General features: G+C 41.2%; 1 protein-coding gene across 1 annotated transcript in view; it reads left to right on the top strand.

Annotated features, from left to right (window-relative positions):
* LOC107153194 (phospholipid-transporting ATPase IB) overlaps positions 1–23,736 on the top strand; it is a 532,593-nt gene that overhangs the window by 464,567 nt on the left and 44,290 nt on the right. The window contains exons 34-35 of the mRNA XM_048801263.1: positions 15,825–15,913; positions 22,182–22,286. Of these exons, the coding sequence (XP_048657220.1) occupies positions 15,825–15,913; positions 22,182–22,286 (194 nt within the window). The remainder of the gene's footprint in view (positions 1–15,824; positions 15,914–22,181; positions 22,287–23,736) is intronic.

Genomic DNA, 23,736 nt, shown 5'->3' with positions numbered 1-23,736 from the left:
AATGGAACCTAATGAACCACACACAAGGGTCTCTCTTCTAGAATCTGTGTTACTCTGTTCTACCTCAAATGTATTTCTCTATTTCTCCTACCTTGACCCAAACCTGCTTCAGGACAAGCACTGTCCCTCTTATTTCCTGTGCAGTCCTGGTAGTGGCACCCACTGAACTATACCTTGGTGAGTCCACACTTGTGGGCCATCCCTTAAACCTAGCATCTCAGGGTTTGGGTTGTGGCGCAGTGATGGAGTACTTGCCTGGCATGCATGAGGCCCTTGGTCTCTTCCCCAGCACCACACAAAAAAAGAAGCAAAAATAACCACAAAAAAACTAGAATTTTGTGCTGGACTTCATACCACTGGGTCATGAACTGGGATCCAAGAAAGAAACTCACCAAAACCTATGACAAATTTCACACATAGAGACAAAGGCCATGCCACTTGCTTAATGTCTTTTGAAAATAAATGCAATATTAACCATATTGTGGAGTCCCCCTAGCTGCCTTCCTGATCTCTCTCCCCTTGACAGAGAAATATTCTCTTTAATGTTGACAGCTTTCCTGTATGTATTCTATGTGTATAAACCTGTAGAAAATGTAAGTAATACACTGTGTTGACTGTGCAGGGTTTTGAAACTTTATATGTATAAATTGAATCAATACCTTTCTCAATACTGGGTCGACTGTTTTTGAAGTTTATCTATAGTGATATAGTTGTAGTTCATTCATTTTAATCCATTTTCAGTTATATAAATATGCCCAAATTCATTTCTTCTATTGATAAACATTTAAAGTCTCTCTCTCTCTCTTTCTTTCTTTCCAGTAATTACCAAAAATGCTGCAGCAAACATTCCTAAACATATACGTTTATAGACCTGGATGAGTTTCCCAAGGGTATAGAATTGGGAATGGAATGCACATTGGCAATCTCTCAAATTATGGCTTTCATTTAGCTTCATTTGTGGTGTCTTTTGTATAAAAGATTTCCACTCTAATACTGTCAAAGTCATCACTTTCTTCCTGGGTTTTGCAGTTTGTATATTTTCTTAAAGCTAATCAAGGTAATAAATATATTCTCCTTTATTTTCTTCTAAAAACTTTTAACTCCAGTCAGCCCTGTGTTCCTAGGGGTTCTGCATCCATTTTTTTTAACCAACCATATTTTTCAAAAATGTTCAGAAAAAAAATCCCATCTATACAGAACATAGAGATGTTTTCTCTTATCGTTATTCCCTAAACAATACTGTATGGTAACAATTTAACATAGCTTTTACTTAGTACGAGGTAGTGTAAGTCATCTCAAAAGGGTTTGAAATACACAGGAGGATATGCATGGGTTCTAGGCAAATGCTATGACATTTTACACAAAGGACTTGAGCATTTGTGGATTTTGGCAATCTGCAGGAATCCTGGAACCAATCCCCACAAATAGCAAGTGATCACCATGAAATCTTTCATCTACCTGGAAGAGATGTCTGCCTGTAAATATCAAAGAGAATCTAATGTGACATTTCCCACCTGGATGAGTAGTATCTCATTTTGAGTAGACTACCTTCCTGCCGACAGTGGCCAGGACACTGGACTGCTGGATATCAAACATTGCCAAGCAAACTTTTCACATCCAGGTTGTCCTGAGCATTGCATGTAAAGGAAGGGTCTAAGCAGAGGCCCCCATAATGCTCTGCTGGCTGCAAAGAGAGGAGCAAGAGCATTGGCCTCCAGAGGCTGAACCTGGAGAGCATCAAAATGGCCTGCAATCCAATCCCTGGGTGGGAGATTTGTCTCTAGGGAAATTCTCAGAAGAATCCTATCATCTCTAGGAGAGTTCAGTCTGAGCATTTACAAGTTTGAAATCCCTGGAGAAATGCTATGTTGTCACCTGGAGACTTGTTCTTCTTACTCAAGTGACTGTTCTTTTATAAAAATGATTATTTTGGAAACTGTTGATGCCCTCTGGGATGATTTGAAGACTAAGTGACCATTTTGCTTCATGAGTACCAACTTTCATGGGACTTGTCCTACTAGAAATAACAAGGAGCCATGAAAGCCAATCCAGTCCCTTAGCCTGTCCAGAGTTTCAGCCCTCTGTTAGTGGATGTGCCCCTCGGCATGTGTTAACCAGGTCCAAGATGGAGCAGCTTTGGCTATGTTGAGTGATGATGCATGGCTGCTTGCTCAGCGTGCACAACGGCACTGCGGGGTCATAATGACAGTCTCTGCACACGGCCCAGTGATTAAAATCATCATTTTAAGATATTACATTTTAGGCAGAGTAGAAAATGGCCACTGTCAGAAATATAGTGATAAGATGAATGAATATCTGTTATAGCTAGACTAGGATTTCTGGGCTAAAATGGAATCTGAATTATACATATCTAAAGGATTACGACTGATTAAAATAAAAGCGATTGAAATACTAGCAAATCGTACTACAGTAAGTGCTAGTAAAAGTTATGAGACAATAAAGTGGTTGCCTATTAAGAATATGGATCTTTGGCCAGGTGTGGTGGTGCACACCTGTAACTTCAGCAACTTGGGAGGCTAAGGCAAGAGGATGGAAAGTTTAGGCCAGCCTAGGCAACTTAATGAGACCTTGTCTCAAAATAAAAAATAAAAAGGATACAGGATATATCTCAGTAGTAGAGCATCCTGGGTTTAATCACCAGTACCATAAAACAAAACAAAGAATATGGATCTGTGAAACTGTCTCTGAAATAGACACTGACCGTAGAATCTGAGAGACCCAGATTCTGGTCCTGACTCAGTCCCTTGCCCATGATCCTAGGTGAGATGCTCAATTACTGAGCCTCCTAAATCGTATCTCCCTTGCAGGATTTTTGTCTGAGGCTTATAAATAATACATATGGGAGTAGCCAGAGAAGAGAGATTTGATAGAAGAAAGTAGAAGCTGAAACCAAGGCCCATCTCTCACTTCTGCATGAAACTGGTTGTGTCATTGACAGAAATAAGAAATGCTAAAGAAGTGTTGGAAGGAAGTGAGTGTTGGTTTTAGATAAATAATATCCATGTGTATTATTTGGGATGCTCTTCATGAGAGTTTGGAGTTATTGCAGGGCATACTGTATCCAGCAGTGTGTGTATATAGACAAACAACTAGTCTAATGACATGCACCATGTTCTGTCAAATGTGTGCAGATGACTGTGGGGGCAGAATGGGAGAATGAGCTTGCTTCGATTCTGTGTCTCTACTAAGTAACCGAGAGGGTGACACATCAGGAGTGTGCTCAAACAGTGCTGGCAGAAGGAAGGCTGTCGCTGTGAAGTTATTAGTTATTAGTCTCACAAAAGAAAGAAATGAACTTTAATCATAAGAAGGTTGTTTTGTTGTTGTTGTTGTTGTTTTGTTGTTTTTTGTTTTATTTCATATATGTGTGTGCAATGCTGGGAATCAAACCCCGGTCCTTGCACATGCTGCACAAGCACCCTACCACTGACTACACCCTCAGCAGAGCTATTATTTTAATTCTTAATTTGGCACCCACGATGGATATTTTACAGTCTTCACTGGATTATCCTGAAATCTTTATTAAGTTCTTTTAGCCCCTCCCAAAACACTTTTTTTCTATTTAAAAAAAAAAAGAAACATTAACTTTGGTGTGGAGAAGTAGTAAAAATGGGTAAAAGAGAAAGACGGGGGTGAGGAGAAAAAGGGTTGCGGGGAGAGAGAGGTAAAGTATGTGGAAGAAACCCCCTAGGGGCCTACAAGCTGCTGCTAAATTTCAGTTGCAGTTGTCAGAGTTAAAGAAAACATTGGAGAAAATGTCTCATCGCAGGGTCCCCGGATTGTTCTGCTGCGGGCAGGCTGGCTGAGGGATGGATGGCAGCCAGCTGGCAGGGACTCAGACGCCTGGTACCGTTAGCCAGCCTCTGAGCTCATTTGCTCCAGCTAAGTCATTTTACAGTCAGAGCTGTCTCGAGATTACCACGAGGCACCCTACAGATGTTTGGGTTGAGGGGAGCAAGGTAGAGTTTGAGGAAGGAAGAAGTATGTGCTTATTTTTGAAGGGTTAGCCCCAGGGCTTCTTGGGATTCTGCTGAAATGGAATGTTCTGGAATAGGAACACAGCTAACTGTATACCAGGCATGACAGCCCTATGAGATGGGCTCTGATGCTTTTGGTTTTACAAAGGGGGAGACTGAGGCACCGAGAGGTTAATTAGTCTGTTTAGGTGCTGCAGTCTAAGGCTTGGAGGTACAATTTCATCCTGGGTCCGTGTGAATCCGAAACCCTCACTCTCTACCACCATGCTCAGCTACTGAGACTGTCACTGAGAACCCCGTGACCCTGCTCTCTCAGTTCCTGTTCACTATCACATAGTGAGGTGACCGAATGCAGTGGTTGTGTTCTCAAGAGCATGTCTCTCCCCTTCTGAGAGTCCTTCTCGTAGATCTCAACTGTGAGATATCAATTGAGACAAATTGAGAAGTACAGCCAGATGGAAGGGGGAAACAACTTTGATTCACAGTGACCAAGAGAGCCTAGATCTCAGAAAAATCATGATGGAAGCGTGGTTTATTCCTGGCCCTCTGTGTCCACCCCAGCATGCTCATCTTCTCATGCTTACATGGTCCCAGGACGTCCTATGCCCACTGATAGGCCACCTAATGTCTTAAGTTATTTTCAATCCCAGATGGGCCTTCCTGACTCTTAATTCAGCCATCCTCAGACTTGTCTGTAGAGTGGATGCCTCCAACACTGGAGAGGAGGAGAAACACACCTGGGAGGTCTGGGTTCTACCTTGTGTCATTGCACCTCAAAAGTGATAGTTATTTCAAGATCCTAGTTTTAGGTAAAAAAAGAAATCAATCAGGTGTAATGTGAAAATGTCATTGGTTGTAACAGAAATGACCTGTTTCCCAAATATGTGGGCAAGTCTGAAGATCCAGGAAGACATGTCTGGTTTGTCTTGTGATTTAATGTAATGACCAGGACATTGGAGTTCCAGTTCAGGATACATGAATCTCCAGATCATATTAGCTTCTTTTTTTAAAAAAAAAAAAAAAACTTTTTTAGTTGTTGATGGACACAATACCTTTTATTTTATTTATTTATTTTTTATGTGGTGCTGAGGATGAAACCCAGTGCCTCACAAGGGCTAGGCAAGTGCTCTACAAACTAAACTACAACCTCAGCTCCTAGATTATATTAGCTTTTTTAAGATGGTTGTGAATGCACAAAGGAGTGATTGATGGGGTCTTTTTAATGAGATAAAATGCCTCGTATTTAGAGTACGTTTGTGTGTACATACATTCTATGAATTTTGTGATTTTCATCATCTACATCATCATTAATTCCAAGTAGAAAAGTAAGAGACTGGAGAGATTGTCCTTTCAGAGTCACCCCTATCAAGCCACGTGGGTGGCAGCTTGCTGGAGTATCTAGAAGGCCAGCTCTCAGAGTGGGAGAAGTCTCTGTCACCATCAGAGACAATTACTATCTGTCTTCAGCTATGGTTCCTGTCTGCAGAAAAGCCTGATGGTCCCCAGTTCTGAAATCCCTTTTGCATTCCATGATAAGGATAAGATAAGCAGATGGCAGAGAGCTGGATGTTCTACCAGAGTCTGACTCTGTAGGATGGAGGAGACCTCACTGACATCTCAGCCCGGTGGAAGCAGCTAAGGTTCTGGAACACAGCTTGCACTGAGAATGTCCCTTCTCTTCCTAAGCTCAGCACTATGTGCAGACTTTGGATGTGGAGCTACAGGGACGTTTTTCAAGAACAATTATCACTTCCTTTTTCTTTTCTATTTGGGAACAAAGTTGTTGGTACCATCTGAGTGTGTAGTCTGCATATTGTCCTACAGAGATAAGAAGTATTGCTTGGCATGCCACAGTGAGAGGACGTTCACCTTAGTTGTTTAACAAAAGCAGAAGGTAATGGATAGGCATTAGCACAGTGAGTAGTGCTTATACTTAAGTATAAAGAACAGATATCAGCCGGGCAGGGTGGCACATACCTCTAAACCTAGCAACTTGGGAGATTAAGGCAGGAGGATCACAAATTTAGGCCAGCCGTGGGGACTTAGCAAGTCCCTATCTCAAAATAAAAACTCATTGGTAGAGCTCCTCAGGGTGTAGCTCATGGGTGGAGCACTTGCCTAGCATGCGCAAGGTCCTGGGTTCAATACCTAGTACCATCAAAAAAATTAAAAAGCAGGTTTTAGCTTTCTATCTGCACACCATCAGTATCAACACGTTCTGTTTGTCAGTAATAAGCAAATTATTAGCAGTATCAATTTGGGAAATCTGAAGTAACATGTAACTTGACTCTTCCACCTGATAATATCAGTGAAAAACCTTCTCCTGACAAGTTGGAGCAGATCATAATCTTTTGGATCCAATTCCCAGTCAAAACTCACTCAGGAATCACTGTTAGCGTCCTTATAAGAAGGGACACGAGAGAGCTCACTGGCACTCTGTATATGAAGAAAACAGAAGTCATGTGAGCACACAGTGAGATGGGGTATCTGCCAGCCAGAGCCAGCCTCTAAGGAACATGACCATGCTGGCACTCTGATCTCAGACTCCTGGCCTCCAGACCTCTGAGGAAATGAATATCAATTGCTTAAGTCACCCATTCTGTGACTTTTATTTTAATTTTTTATTTGTTATTTTTAGTTATACATGATGTAGTATGTATTTTGACATATCAAACATACATGGAATACAACTTCCCATTTTTGTGATTGTGCATGATGTGGAGTTACACTAGTCACGTATTCATATATGAACCAGGAAAGTTATGTCTGATTCATTCCACTGTCTTTCCTATTCCCATCCACGTCCCTTCCCTTCATTCCCCTTTGTCCAATCCAGTGAACTTCTATTCTTCCCTCTCCCCTGCCCCCAACTTACTGTGAGTTGACCATCCACATGTCAGAGAGAACATTCAGCCTTTAGTTTTTGAGAATTGGCTTATTTCACTTAGCATGATAGTTTCAGGTTCCATCCATTTACTGGCAAATGCCATAATTTTATTCTTCTTTAAGGCTGAGTAATATTCCATTGTGTATGTGTACCACATTTTCTTTATACATTCTTCTGATGTAGGACACCTAGGTTGATTCCATAGCTTAGCTATTGAGAGTTGAGCTGCTATAAACACCGATGTGGCTGCCTCACTACAGTATGCTGATTTTAAGTCCTCTTGGTATATGCCAAGGAGTAGGAAAACTGGGTCAAATGGTGGTTTCATTCCAGGTTTTCTGAGGAATCTCCATATTGCTCTCTGGGGTGGTTGTACCAATCTGTAGTCCCACTAATGATGTATGTGTGTACCTTTTCCCCCACATCCTTACCAACATTTATTATTACTTGTATTCCTGATAATTGCCATTCTGACTGGAGTGAGATGGAATCTCAGTGTAGTTTTAATTTGCGTTTCTCTAATTGCTAGAGATGTTGAACATTTTTTCACATATTTGTTGACTAATTGAGTTTCTTTTTCTATGAAGTGTCTGTTCAATTCCTTGGCCCATTTATTGATTGGGGGTTTTTGTTTTTGGTTTTTTATTTGTATTTTTTTTTTTAGTTTTATATATATCCTGGAAATTAATACTCTGCCTGGGGTACAGGTGGCAAAGATTTTCTCCCAATTTGTAGGCTCTCTATTCCGTTCTGTGACATTTTGTTACAGTAGCCTAAGCAAATTCAAGACCAGGCAGTTCAGACCTTCACAGAGCACATTGCCCCTCAGCCTCTCCAGAAACACTTCTGGTCACTCTCTTTGTTCCTTTCTGATGCCCTTCCTCAGCTGTGCACTCACCAGGCTTTTTATTAGAGGTTGATTCCTCTCTGTGGAAGGAGGGGTGTGCAAATCACCTCCTTGCCTCACTTTGCGCATCTGGCGGATCTTCCGATTGTGCTGCCCAGGTGTGGTTCAAACACCACAGCTACCAGGGAACAAATGAAATGAAAGTGTCTATTCCAGGGCCCAAGTTCTGGGCAATGCGGGGAGGGCAAGAGATCAGTGCCCATCTCCTCTTCTCTTCAGATGGTGACAAGGAGAAATGGTCATCTGCCTCATTTTCACCAGTATCTATGTTAAATCTTGTGCTTTCATGTAGAATAGAATATTCCAGATTATCAGGGACTTGGCCGTTATTAGCATCTCATTTTTCTCTTCAGGAAGGTAGATAGCTTTGCTCTGTCAGCACAGTGCCTTTCCTGGTTTTCAGTAAAACCACACAAGGATCGCAGCCTAGAAAAAAATGATAGTCAGAATTGCCTGTGAGCACACAATACACACGATACGCCACAGAAGCGCGAGGCCCAGCATAATTTCTGGAAGCCGCAGTCTCACCCCTGCCAGAGGAGATCACAGCTGATGCACAGGCTTGGCATCTGGACAGCTGCCCCCCCCACCGCAGGGGTGGTAGAGACCACAGTGTGTGTTCAGCAAACATGGCTCATTTTATGTCATTCCTGAAAGTAGAAGAGACTCCAGATTGCTTGTTTTAAAACCACCCAGGACCAGTTTTAAACCAGCCCATTTCACCTTAGAAATATAGCATCATATGGCCCCAGAGCAGCAATATGCATTTTCCCTGCCTTACCTTCCCCATACCACACCCTCTGCAGAATGGTGTTAAGAATTGCCCTGTCTTGATATCCAAATAGCCCTTCACATTCTTATCTGCAGGCTCTGCATCAGCAGACTCAAGCAATCCCAGATGAATATTTTTCTTGAGAAAAAAATTTATGTTCATACTGAACATGCACAGACTCCTTTTCTTGTCACTATTTCCTAAAGAATACCCTAGTATAACAACTATTTCTAAAAAGCATTGATATTGTTTAAGTTATTATAAGTTACCTAAAGATGATTTAAAGTCTATAGGAGGATGCATGTAGGTTCTATGCAATTGAAATACCATTTTATGGAAAGGACTTGGTATCCTGGGCATCCTGGACCACCCCTGAAGATACTGAGGGAGGACTCTCATGGCTTAGCCAAGTTATTGGAAAACAAGCAAATACAAACAATACTGCCACTGGATTAGACCAACCGCTTGTTCTCTAAAATTAGATAAATCTGCTAAAGAGAAAAATGAAAAATTTAAATGACCACAAGTTACGAAAGGAAAATCAGTTAAGAATTTGAGGAACAGCCTGGTGTAGTGACACACACCTGTAATCCCAGTGACTCAGGAAGTTGAGGCAAGAGGAACACAAGTTGGAGGTCAGCCTTAGCAAAACTTAACAAGACCCTCCAGCTCAGTGGTAGAGTTCCCCTGTACCCACAATCCCCTAGTACCACACACACAACAAAAAAAGAAAAGAAAAAATGAGGTATTTTCTCACCTTTCTCTCTGACAAGCTGGTAAGTAGGCAAATTATAGTAATAGCAGTCTGCCTCTTCACACCCTGTTTGGGAAATGTTTTCTCACCAACCTAGTGAATACACAAGAGTCTAAACATTACCACTGAATTGAAAACAAAAGTGCACCCCATATTATATTCCTGGGAGGAGTGGGGTCCTTGGTTCACCACAGGGTTTTCTTCCAGAAGCTAATAACTGTCTTGGGCTGGCCTGCCACACAGTGGAGAGCAGCCCCCCTGCCCTGGGGGCTTCCTCTTAGGTAGCCCATGGGATGGTGGTAATGTTTCTCAGTGTAGTTTGCACACATGCATGATATCATTACCCCAGTGAACCACAAGAGTGGCTAAAGTAAAAAAGATGGCAGTACTGGACGTTGGCAAGGACTTGGAGCAACTGGAGTGCTCACACGTTTGCTTTGTTCAGTCAGCCACTTTGAGGAAGTTTCTGGCTGTTTCTTAAAAAAATGAATCTTACACTTTCCATATGACAAAGCAGTCCCATTCCCAGGTGTTTACCTAAAAGAAATGGAAACATATGTCCACAAAAGAAGACTTGTACAAACATGTGCATAGCAGCCTTGTTCTCAATAATAGGCCCGAACTGGAAACAACCCAAATGTCCGTCAACAGGAGACTGAATAAACAAATTGTGGTATGTTCACACAATGGAATACTATCCAAAATTTAAAAAGAATGAATCACAGATCCATGCAACCAAATGGATCAATCCCAAAGGCATTATGCTGAGTGAAAGAAGCCAGGTTCAAAAGAATTCGTACTCTGTCATTCTAATTAACTGAAGCTCTAGCCAAGCTTAGCTGCAGTGGCAGGAATCAGAACCAGTGATTGCCTCGTGAGGGTGGAGAGGACTCACTGGGGTAACGGAAATGTCCTATATCTTATTATGGGCAATTGTTACCCAAGTGTAGACAGTTGTCGAAAGTCTTCAGGCTAAATATTTAAGATTTGTGCATTTTAGTGTGTTTAAATTATAACCCTCAAAAAGCATTGCATAGCAGGGTAGATATGATTGTCCCAAGCTTAGGGGAAGCCTGGGGATTTGGCTTGGTACCAGAGCACTTGCCTAGCCTGCTGCAGGCCCTGGGTTCTATCTCCAGCACCACACACAAAAAAATAGGGGATGCTTTTGAGAAACACTTATCACGTTATATCAAGGAATCACCCCTAACTTCAGAGGTTTCCCAATAGTAAGGTTCACTGATAAACTTCCTTATGCTGAAGTTAACAAAAAAAAAAAAAATTAGTAAAGCCCCCAATGTCAAAAGGAGTGTACTTGTTATATCTTTGTTCATATGCTGCTTCGTTTGTAGCAATGATATGGTTAGATGGACATTTAATCTCTCCCCCCTTCAGTCACAGGTAATGGTGAGGCCACCTTGGCAGATTTTTATGTCTGAAGCTATGGGTTCAAATTTCCTTTGTGCAGGTGTGCTCTGACATGCCAGTGCAGTCTCCTCAGGATCAGGCAAGGGGGTAGTTTTTGAGAGGTTGTAGATATAAAGATACTTATGGGATTGAGGGGCTGCTTGAAAATTCATCTGCATTCACGCAGGGCTTCGGAATCCTCTTCGGAGAATGTTGCCAAACATTGAACTGAGAGGTCTTTCCACCTTTGCAGTAAATCTAAGCTTAAAATTGGCACCAGGCAATAGGCAGTGAGTAAGGGGGAGAGTGGGTGTAAATGATTACAGGAAATGAAGAACTAGATTTCAGCCTGGGATTGCTTCCTCCCTCCTCCCTCCACATTAGCATGGTCCGTAACTGAGTACTCTTTCTGATCATGGTATTCTCTTGCTTGCTGCATCCAAAAGTTAACACTCAGCTGTCCTTCCTTCCACGTGTGCTGAGAATTTGCATTCTCAGCAGAGGACAGTGTGCAAGGCACACGCACTTCTGAGCCAAGCCTTTCAAGGGACCTACAAGTTCCACTCCTGTGGACTGTTGCACAGCCATCCTGAGCAAATAGACTCATAGGGTACATTGCTACCCTTCCCAAAACAGCTCATAGTAAAAGGAGAAGAGGATTTACTCAGCTTTTGACATGCACATTCATAGAAAGCAAGGTTTTTAGAAAGCCAAACCTCAAAAACAAAACTGAAGCATTTTTGGCCTTTGAATGGAAAAGAATTTTAGGAGGGAAAGGTGAGAGAGAGGGGAGGAGTGTTCTTACAAATCCGATTATTCTTAGGGTTCAGTCTTAATTTATTATTGTTTTTGTTGCTGAATAAGGATGGGTTGGAAATTTTTTCCTCCTTTTGTGCTTTAGTAACATCATAAGTTTTCCCAATTTCCTTTTACCTAAAATTTAAGGTTAGTGCAGGAGGTATTAAATGGAATTTAAATGGCTACCAGGAGTACTGTGCTCTCTTTAAATTTAGACGCATTCTCTTCTCTCTTTTCTGGAGATACAGATGCAGGGAGGGGAGAGGGAAGTTCGTCCTTCCTCCCACTTAGGGGTGTGATTAGGGTCCAAGGACAGAGAGGCCTCAGTTTGGAACTGGATGACTCTACTCTCTGGTGGCAGTGCTTGAGGGAAACTGTAGACAGTGTTTTGTTTTTGTTTGTTTTTATTTCTGTAAAATGGGGCCTCTGGAGCATTGAGTGCAGTGCTTACCAGAAGTCTTGCCACATCATGATAATTCAGTGAATCTTAGTCTCCTTCTTCTTGTAGGCAAACTGTTGCCTTTTCTGTCTTTATCACATCTTTTCAAATTCACAACCTGACCTAGCTCCAGTCATTCTAGCCTCTTTTATAAAGTCTCTTCTAAGCTGCGCCACCTTCATGGTCATGGCTGGTGCAGCAGTACTGTGGATAGGTATGTCTATGAATCCCTGATGCCCAGGTTTGTGGTTGTCCCTGGTTTATGCCCCTGTCTAATCCAAGGCAGAGCTGCCCAGTTGATTGGCTTTGACATCAGACAAGACTCCAGTCTTGCATCTGGCTCTCACCAGCCTGGATCCTAATTTATTAAGTAATCCCACCCACCTTGAACCTCACTTCCTTATAACTTACTTTGTGGGTCCCACACATTTGGCGCCTAACTGGTTAGCAGCTGCTGGTTGAGTCATCTTAACTGAAGGTGCATTCTTCCCATTGGGACTATTAGCACATCATAAGGATGTTTTTTAAAACCTCACTTAATAGCATTGAGGGGAGGGGGTATAGGGGCCATCTGTCACCTAGCCCAGCTCAATAAACATTTTAAAGCTGTGGCCTTAGGAGGGTTTTAGGACTCCAAATCTCAATTTGTGAAAAATCAGGTCAGAAGCCTTCCTGAGACACACCTTTAGATTAGTTATATACACAATATATTCATAGCTCCTTGTTTTAAAAACTAACAACAGGAACCAAGGCGTGTTGATGCATGCCTGTAATCCAAGCTACTCAGGAAGCTGAGGCAAGAGGATGGCAAGTTTGAGGCCCACCTTGGAACCTTAGTGAGACCTTGCCTCAAAATAAAAAATAAAAAGGGCTAAAATGTAGTTCAGTGGTAGGGCACTTGCCCAGCAAGCAAAAGACCCTGGGTTCTATCTCCATCATCTCGACTCATCCCCAAAGAGAACAACAATACTTTCAAATCTCCATTTAACTTTTGTTAGTTTGGGATGGGGTCTTCATGTTTCCAATAGGGGATTTTTTTTTTTAAGTTCATTTTCCTTTTTTTCCTTACCAACTGAAGTTCCCTGGGTTTCAGAATCTATTTTAAATAATACTTTATTATTGTGAAATGACTGTATTCTTTGAGAAATATACCTAGCAGATGACCCTGCACATATCCTCACAAGTAGAACTTGCAGAGATCCCCCTTCCATGGGCTAGCCACCAGCTTGGGCATCTGTTGTGAGCACCAGTCCCCAAGTCCCACCAGGCTCCAGAGATGCTGTCTTCCAGTGGGAGACTATCCCATTCCTTCCTTGCAGTTTTCTTGGTTGTAGGGGAGGTGAATAAATAAGTAAAACTTATTTTCTATAAAAGAAACAGGAAGTGGAGGCACAAAGTGATACGAGAATACAAATCACTAATGATGTCACCCAGACACTTGTTAGATTTACCATTCTGTTTCTCCAGAATATGTAAGCATGTAGCTACTCTCAAATCCATAAGGGTGGGCCACCCCACTGTTTTTGAAGTCCCAGAATTATTTGTTTTTAAAGGCAAGAACATGCCAGAACAGGACTATAAAAATGATGGCATACACCAATGTGTTTTGACATATGTGTCATGCCTAACACTTAACTCAAAGATGCACTGACGTGGGTATAATGGGTGGAGACAGAGCGGATTTCTCCCCCTATCTTCATCAGACTAGAGTCTTTAAATATACTGACAATAATTGACAAGGGAAAGATTCACAGGAGGAAAAAAAAAAACACATGTTTATTTATGGGCACAGGACATCACAGGAGGGCAAGTACCAAATAAGTCAATGAGGTCTAGAAGCTCATATACCCTCTTCATAGGGGAGAGGAAGTGGGGGAGGTGGGCAGTTTTTAAGAAAGAGGGGGACAGAATGAGGCCAAAGGGGCAAATTCCTCTTGGCTGTGGGTGTGGTATCTGATTTTCCATCACTTCCTCCATGCTATGAGTTTAATCGTCTTCTGTTAATGACATTTCAGTAAGATGACTGAAAGCAATTATGCTCCTCCTAGGTGGATCTGTTCTTGGATAAGGGAACTTCAGAAAAAGAGAAAAGAAATATAATGTGACATCTCTATGTCAAACATACAATTATATGTCTCTTTAGTGGCTTCACGAAAGGGCATTGTATGTAGGTACCATAAAATGTTTAATAAATCCTCTCCTTAGATATTTATTTCTTATTTCTTTGCTAGTATAACACTCTTAGAAATATTCTTGTCTTGCTGCTTATTCATACATTTTATTCCTTTCTTAGGATGAGATGAGAGTTCTAATTCATATGGCAAAGATGTTCTCACATATTTTTAAGGTTTTAAATTTTTCTTTCAGAAACTGGTATTCTCATTTTTAGAAAAGGAAAGCAAGTCTTCCCATGCCAGAGTTGGAATTGGGCTCTTTTACCCCAAACATTACTGCTTCTGAGCTGAATTGTCTTAAATGCCAAGAAATACCAGCCCAGTAACATATGGAGCTCAGAGGCAAAGAGCTATGGTTAGGTATGGATTGGCCAGAAAGGCAAGCATGGGTATTCAGGGTTATAGGTGGGGTTGCTCTGAGGGCACAGGGGTGGGGAGACCCACAGGGCACATGGAGCTACAGGATCTATAGCTTGTGTAGCTGTCTGTTTGGAGCAGAAAATGGAAATCAATGAGTGAGTTCATTCTCGGATGCCAGGCTGGGGCCAGAGTGAATCCAGCCTTCATTGTATAGCCTAGACAGAGCTGTCTTCCAAGCCCAGTGCCTGCAAGGGTCCCCAAGGTCACTCATTCTTGGCCTCTCCATTCTCACTTCCTCTATAAGCTTTGCCCCACTATGCAACAGTTTCTAACAAAACTCATTGGATGAAGTGATGGAGGTCTCCAGAAAAGAAAACTTATGGAGCATGAACTCATAGTAACTCTGGGTCCTTCCTCCTGCCCCGCTGTAGCCAGCCTTCCAATTGCCTACCGGCTCCATGCTTCCATTCTTGGCTCACCCAAAACCAAAATTTAAGAATCTGTACTCTCCAGCCCCCCACCCCCCACCCATTTGCAAGCAAGCTCCTCTCTCCCTCTGCTTCTGTCCAGAGTTTCTCACCTAACACTGAACTTAGCCCTGCAGCCCTGTCCCACAAAACCCTCTTTCCCCATTACCTCCCAGACCATCCCGGGCTCAGCCTGCCAGGAGCGAGGAGGTCCCATAGAAAGCTACTCTTCCCCATCTGTTGAATCCTGTTTATCTTTCTAGTGCATACCACATTCTGTCATCTTTAAGAAGTCTACCCAGAAACCACATAGGATATCTTTGTGGTACTTACCAGACTCTATGATGTTAACTTCCTGGATGCCAACCAATGAATCGGAGCCTATGAATTCTCCTCTTCTATTTGGGAAGAAATCATGAGGCCTTGCACCCCCGAGTGTCTGTGACTTGGGCACTGGTCAGTGAATGAATGAGCAGGGAAAAAAAGTGAGCTGATAGGCAAATGAGTGAGAGGAGACTAGTGAAGTAGAGTTTATTCCAAAGGAGCCTGTTGGCTCCAAGATTTCCCTCAAAGAAGGATCTAGACAGCATTCTGCTCAGAAGGGGACTTGAAGCTCCTTATCAAGTAGAGAAAACACAGGTCCAACTAAAAGAAGAGAGGTGAAAACCCATGGAGATCCAGAGGGAAGACATCCTCTTCTGACCCTTTAACAGCCTTCCTGGGTTTTTGTCTTACCTTTCACAGGCTTTAATACTTCCTATTGGTGTTTTTGTGTTGCCGGAGGTTTTTATGTTGACTGAATTACATCTCACTGTTTTTGAAAGAAAACCTGTTAACATATGTGTGATCTGTTTCTTGTAGGCAACTATGGTCCTGAGTTCTGCATACTTCTGGTTGGGATTAATTCTGGTTCCTACTGCATGTTTGCTCGAAGATGTGGCATGGAGAGCGTAAGTAGAAAATGAAGTTGTAGACCTAAGTCTAGCTCACCTGTCCTTAACAGCATCTCTCACATGAGCCCTGTCACAGGATATTAAGGGCAATAGGAATTCTGAATAATAGATTTCCTGCCACCACTCAGAGAAAAGGGTGGTGGTGGTATTTTTGTTTTTGTTTTTGTTTTTAACTTGTGCTTCATCTTAAAATGAAAATTTAGAGACTCAAAGGAATCCCCAGAGAGTCTGTGTGAAGGTCAATAGAGATCTTTCCTTGTACTTGATCCTAAGGAAGAGTTTCTAAATACAAATTCATTTCATCAAGTTAAAGAAGACAGAGCTGCTCTTGGGTCTTCCAAGCCCAGTGCCTGCAAGGGTCCCCAAGGTTACTCATTCTTGGCGTCTCTGTTCTCACTTCCTCTATAAGCCTTATCCTGTTCCTCCCACACTCAAACTTTTTTCTGTTTATATCTTAAACTCGATGCTAAGTGATCACAAATATGGTCTGCCTTTAAATCCCCATGCTTAAAGGAAAATTGTGTAAATGTAAGTCATGGCAAATGAGAAAGATGAAGTTGTCTTCATTTTTCCAAACAATTTACAGTAAGAATCCTTCCAAAAAAATTCTTCTAGGGACTTAGTTTACAGATCTATGAGAAAATCAAATCACAAAAGTAAAATTATAAAGTAGGTTAAATAGGAAATAATTCAGGCTCAATTTTTGTTTCTATACTTTAAAATACATTGTTTCCAATTTTTAAAAAAAGTTCTCATGACATTGTTAAGCACTCTCCCCCCCAAAGGAGGTTCCAGTGGAAGCTGGGAGCACGCAGTTTCCAATTAAAAAAAAAAAAAAAATTCTCACTGTATGTCTTGTGTACAGTGTAGAAGAAGCAACTCAGTCCCAAGATAACATAAATTTTAATTTCATCCAGGAACGAAAGAGATCTTACTCCAAATAAGATGATACTGATTTTGGTGTGAGTGAGCCCAGTGCCTCCTACAAATAGTTGCCAGCATCCCTGAAAATTGAAACTCCTACCTTGGCTTTCCTTTGGGCAAAGCATAATTATTTTGGAGCCCTGAGGTAGAGAATCGAGACTTTAATCCAAACGGTCCAGGAAAAGACATCAGATTGCATTTTTATACTCCTGTTCCTCCCACACTCAACGAGAATTATTCTTGCCTGACAGTTAAGGATGTCTTTTGAAAAAGTCTTCTTTTTGGCATTATCTTGACAACCCAGGATACCTAATGCAACGAGAGAAGGGTAAAGGAATTTTATAGCACCTAGTTTGTTTTTATTTTCTTTTGCTTATTAAGTTTTCCAACTGTTAGTAAAAATTAAATAATTCTAACTTCCTAAATGTTTTGACTTACCCCTACTTTCATGTTAGATGTTAAAACTGTGTTCTGTAAATATCAGAATTAAAATTTTTGAAAATGAAATATGGATTATGAGCAGAAAAGATACTTTCTTAATCTAAAAAAAATAAGAAAATATTAGTTCTACTACTTGTTTTTTTTTAACAGTAAATATGTAACTTTATTGAAGGAAAATCTTAAACTGCTTAAGACCATACAATCATGGTTTTTTTGATCTTCAATTAGTACAGTGTTTTCTAATATACCCTGCTTCTGATGCTAAAGATAAGGACAATTTATGATTAGAATGGAGATACGCAGATAAAGAAAACTCCAATTTCGCATCCTACTATTCTTCTCAATCCACAGAGTACTTCTTGCTAATACCTACAGTATATAGTTGTAGTTGGAAATTTAACCTTGGCATAAACTCTGCCTATGTCTCTACTATCTAATATGGTAGTCATTAGCCACATGTGGCTACATAAATTTAAATTAATCAAAATTAAATTTTTGTTTTTTGAGGAGTATGCCCAGTGGTGGCACACAGTATGTTTATTCCCTAGCTGAATTTGCCCAATGTTGTAAGAGCGTCCATTTTAGATAAATACAGCATGGCAGCATGGCCTTAGCTACATCAGATGGTTTTTTCAATGTGAAGTGATTGAGAATTAATAACATGCCCATAAATTAGTCTCAGACTGTCTTATTTCTGCTATCTTAAAGTTGAGAATGTGTTTTCTGTGGTACTGGAGATTCATCCGAAGGGCCTTGTGCATGCTGGGTGAAGTACTCTACTATTGAGCTATGTCCCCAATCCAGCTATCCTAAATTAATGTTGTGAGAACTTTTTTTTTTAATTGCTACTTTTGCCAAATGAGACTTTAGCAAAAGAATCTTTCTTCCACTCAAAGAGAGTATTTGTAGATTAAAACGTCTACATGCCTCCCTATCTGTTCTCTGGATCCTTTCCAGTGCATTCCAAATCCCCCCAACAGGACTTGTTTGGGGTTGTGTTTGTAGTACCCAGCACTATAAAATTAGCACTATTTACATTTTAACAATGATAAGCCAAATGACACTGCTTCCAGCTCCACCATATGGAAAGAGTAAAGTGTCATTTCCTTTCCAAGGAGTTTGCCAGCTGGGTTTGAAGCAGGGACCAAGGCCCCGCAAAGGAGGTTCCAGTGGAAGCTGAGAGCAAGCATGGAAGGTTGGCCTTACAGGCTTATGTCCAGTCCTAACATTGGCCCAAATACAACTTTTCCCAGGAGTGACAGCTCAGATTCTGGCTGAGCCAGAAAGGGCCCTACATACTTCCTGAAATGTGTTTTTATCTCATTTTATTTGGGAAAATAGTCTTCTGGGGGCACTTGTCCAAAAAAATATTCCCAATTTGTATTTCTATTTAATGTCTAAACTACAGTTATCCCATCTCCAAAAACAAGAATTTTGAGAATATATTTGGGCATTGTCCCTCTGATCATGAGGCCTGTATTATATCTCATACTCCAACTCTGAAATATTCGTGCAAGCAAATAAATTTGGAGGCTCATCCATCCCAAGGGGAGAAATCATATTATGAATGCTCACCTCTGGGGAGGCCATAGTGCTTACCTATGAACTGCACCTTTAGAAAACCTGTTCTGTTTTTATAGGATTTGTTCTCCCCTACCCCTTCCTATACACACAATGAAAAGGTTAATCCTGGTTGTCCACAAGCACCCATCAATTGGTTTCGTTTGTCAGATATTTATTGCTGTGATGCACCTTGAACCTCCAAAGAGTTTTAAATTAGTGAACATGAATTAATGAGCAGCTGGGTTCAAACCCACCCACGTGCTTCAACTCCCAGCTCTGCAGAACTTGGGTAATGGCTGGGCATGGCAATGGTAGGGATCTTCAGACAATACTGCTGGGTGTTCCAGTCTTGCCTTGGAATATTGAAAGAATTATTTCTTTGGGGTCTTGAATTTTGTGGCAATGCTTGTCCACTCTTGTTCTTTTCTCTCTCCTTCCTTCCTTCCTTCCTCCCTCCCTCCCTCCCTCCCTCCCTCACTTCCTTCCTTCCTTTCTTTTGAGATGAGGTCTCTCTTTGTGGCCCAGGCTGGCCCCAAACTCCTGGGCTCCAGCAATCCTACTGCCTCAGCCTCCAGAGTTCCTGGGGTTACAGGTGCGCACCATTTCACCTGGCTGGTTATGTTCTCTTTTGAAAGGGCTTTAAAATTCCAGCAAATGGCTGCTGCCTTATTCAAATAGACTTCTGTGAGCACCTAAGAAAGTGAGCGAGTTGCTCCATCTTTCCACATTTTCCCCCTCTCTTTGCCCAGTCTCTCACTTCCAATTCAGGACCTGGACTGTTAAGAAGCGAGAAACGGAATGAGGTAATTCAGTCATTTTTTTTTTTCCATGAAGTCTGTCAACTTTCTGGATGAAGATCCATTATTAGACTATCTTTAGTCAGATTTGGATTGTCATAAAATGCTGGCCCTATTATTCTGTTCACTAGAATTTTTATGAAGGACCAAACCAGCCTATCTTTTATTAAATAATTGGTTGATCACATGTGATATATGGCTAATGAGCAGTCCTATTAGAAGCATGAAGTGTAAATTGCCCAAAACTATTTTAACACCCTTTAGCTTACACTCTTCCAAATGTTTACCTATGACAGCATGCTTAGATAAGCCGCAACATACAGATTCTCATCTAGGAGAAATTTGTCAGTTTTGCTTTATAAAAATAATACAAGTTCAAGACCACTGAGCAGAGAGGAACCAGTTTCCTTTTCTTGAACTATATCTCCTGCCTTTTACCAGGCATCACACAATACATTCCCCAATTCCAGAATGACTTCATTTCCTTCTTATAATCCCAGATAGGCAGTTAAATGGCAATAAAAGGTAATAAGCTATATATATATATATATATATATATATATATATATATATATATAAATATATAAATATAAATGGGCCTTGATTTTTTTAACATTCTAACTAAACTAGTTTCTCTTGAAGTACATTGTATTTCCATTTTCATCTACAGTTAGAATTTAACATTTCCTTCAGACTTGCTGTCTTTACACACAAAAAGAGAACAGAAAAACATTTCACAAAGATGAAAAGTTCAAGATCCTAAACCAAGCTATTTCTTTTAAGAGATACCCTTAGCTGTATCTGAAAGCTCAAAGGGACTCCCTGTCAGTAACCAGTCACCCTCACTCTGACCCTTCTGGGGTCTCTGGCGTCTTGAGTGGGGTGACAAACAGCAAGCCTTGGGACACTGGGGTTAAGCCCCTTACAGATAATTGGGCTTATTCTCTGTCAAAGCTGCAATCCAGAACCTGGCTTACAATGAAACCTAAATTACACACCAGTGGCTAATACTTAGAAGTCTGCCTTAATAACCCGTAATTGAAATTTTTGTCTATTCATGTAGACTTTGACAACAAAGATTTTAGACTCATTTTTCTAATTCAACCTTATTAGGAAAAGGTGCTCCAGAAAATGGTTTCAAGTTGCTAGCATCCTTCTTATCCAGGTGTTTACATGCACAAAGAATAGCCTGATCATTCCCAGCATTGCAATACTGTGTTCCCAAATAGCAGTAGCATTTCCAGGCCAGCTCGCAGGAGCCAGCCTAGTGGGTATATTATCAAATTACTGAGAGACACTTTGATACAGATGGTCCTGAAGTTAACAGTGGGGGCTGATCTAGAGGTTGACAGTCCTGTGCAGGAGGAAGATAGGATGATGGAGTGAGGATGGTCCTGAAAAAAGTGAGAACACATATTCATTCTTCAGGACTAGCCAGACATGAGTTCTGGAACCTATATATGTGGGATGACTCTGAATGGGGTGGGGACTCTGATAATAAGCTGCTCAGTTGGCTTGTTATCAATATAATCCCATAAGCCCAGGAGATAAAAGGTAAAGTTTGGGACCCAGCTATTCAGTAATATTGAACAGTACACATTTTAACATCCTTTGCAACTATCTCCTTTCCTGCAAGATGTTGGCTGTTTTCTCATTTATTGCTTAAATTAAAATTCCACAGAGTCTGCTTTGAACTGTGGTATTTTATCAATCCCGACTCTTGGGACACTGTTTGAAGTAATTAAGGTATTATGTGTTAAAACCTGTGTGGTTTTTCTCTTGTTTACTTTGTGGGAAAGGATGACAGACGCATATACAGTGTCTTGGTGCTAATACACCATTATAGATTAACATGGAGTGTTAGATGACTCGGCCTTATCTTAACAGGCTTTCTGTCCTTGAAGGCAGAAGTCAGGCAGCAGGAGAATGTGATTCTGCAGAAATAGCCCATATCGTCAGAATGTTCCCAGATCATGGTTTTTCACTTCTGTACAGATGTGCTCAGTTGTTCTTTTTATATCTTGGAGTTCTCACCTTTATTTATATTGAAAAGAAACTAATGCAGCACTTTCCCTGGAAAGTATTGCTAATATATGAGGCCTTTCATTTTACCATGTTCCTTTTCCCTCATCTAGTCTACACCTTGTGAAATATCTTTTTTTTTTCCCCATCTATATCATTTCCAACCAGTAGCTCAATTTTACCTTTGTTTAGGCTCAATTGTTTAAAAATTTCAGGGCACAGATGCAAGATTTATTTAACAAGGAAATAAAAGATAGTACTCTGGTATCATAAACCCCATTACTGCTATGACAGTGGCCCTTCTCACACTAAACAAGGAGGAGGCACTGCTAACCCCTGGGCTCTCTGATGGCTGTTGGGTAAGGATCAAGGAACCACAGGAAGAAGACTTAGAACATCTTCTGGAGTTTCTGCCTCGTCCAGAGGGCATCCAGGAGTGGTGGGCAGGAGGTGACCAGTCTTCCCAAATGTGTCAAGTTGACAGGCCATATTCTTCGTTTCTTTTCCTCCTGATACAGGGCCAAGCATACCTACAAAAAGACGTTGCTGGAGGAGGTACAGGAGCTGGAAACCAAGACCAGAGTGATGGGGAAAGCAATGCTGCGGGACAGTAATGCAAAGAGGTGGGTAGTTCCATTGGATTATGTAAAGGACATAGCGCTTTTGGCCCTCCTCCCTAGTCTCCTTCCTGTGTTTCTTCATCTCTGTTTCTGATGAGAGCAGCGTGCTCAGATTTAAGCTTTTGGGTTACTGTCTAAGAACGTCATCACAGTGAAATTTAGATTGTACCCTCTGACTTATCTGGCCCAGTCCCACGTATACGACTGGGGGTTTTATTGAGTTTGGACACTGTATTAGTCAGCTTTTTGTTGCTGTGATTAAAATACCCAACAACAGCTTAGAGGAGAAAATGTATATTTTGACTCATTGTGTCACAGTTCTCAGTCCACGGTCAACCATTGCTCTGGGTCTGAGGTGAAGTAGACCATCATGGCAAAAGCGTGGAGGGAAGCCACTCAGTTCATGGTAACCAGGAAGCAGAGAAAGAGACTGAGGCCCTGGGGCCAAAGACACACTCCCAGGGACCAACTTTCTTCTCCCACACCCCACCTGCCTTTAGTTACCACCCACTTAGGCCATTTGAACCAGGATGGACTCATAGTTTCAGTTCTCATTATCTAATCATTGTACCGCCCACATTAGCATAGGAGCTTTTGGGGGACACCTTAAATACAAATTAAAACCGGCATGAACAAAAAAACTACATGCAGAGAATTGACATTGAAGCATGCTATTTCAAGGTGGAAGAGTGCATGTTTAGCAGTCTTACCAAAGAGGATCTTAAAGTCAGGCTTTTAATTTCAGACCCAACCATTGTACCCAAGGTTGGGCATCTGTCATGAAGTTGTGTATGCTGAATAAAGCATATTTTTACTTAATTGTGTAAGTCTGTTACAGACTACTTCAGTTGTACCTGGGGTTGGGGGTTGTTTTGATGAATTACTATTTTCTATTGAGTTGAAAAAGTTCCTGGGAACTATGACACAGAAGCTGCTGCTGGCTGTCCTTGCCTTTTGGAGGATCAGCCTGCTCTTTCCAGCACTTAGCAGTATGCTGTGTGAGTAGTATTTATTTCATCATATAGACTAAAATGTTGTTAAGTGCATTTGTTTAAAAGCTGTATTACCGGGGCTGGGGATGTGGCTCAAGCAGTAGCGCGCTCGCCTGGCATGCGTGCGGCCCAGGTTCGAGCCTCAGCACCACATATAAAAGCTGTATTAACGAAGCAGATTTCCTTGGGACTAGGAACATCTGAGTACTAGAAAGCCAATGCTATCTTGGGTATATGAAATGTCTAGAAAATTCTGTACCATTTTTCCTTTTAATTGCTTAAAAAGAAGTCTGTAGCTGTTAATGAAACAAAGATCTAGAAGATTAATAAATCTAGAGATTCCTGCTTGTTTTGTTTTATATTGTACTTATTTGGATATTGTACTATCTTTTTAAAGAAATTAAGACAAAGCAGATTTTTTTTAAAAGAAGGAGAACAAATATTTTGAGAAGTTTTTAGGA

This window comes from Marmota marmota, unplaced genomic scaffold (genome assembly GCF_001458135.2).
Source record: "Marmota marmota marmota unplaced genomic scaffold, marMar, whole genome shotgun sequence".
In the NCBI taxonomy this organism is placed as follows: Eukaryota; Metazoa; Chordata; class Mammalia; order Rodentia; family Sciuridae; genus Marmota; species Marmota marmota.
Note: the sequence above shows the minus strand (reverse complement) of the source record. Positions and strands in the feature narration are given on the sequence as shown.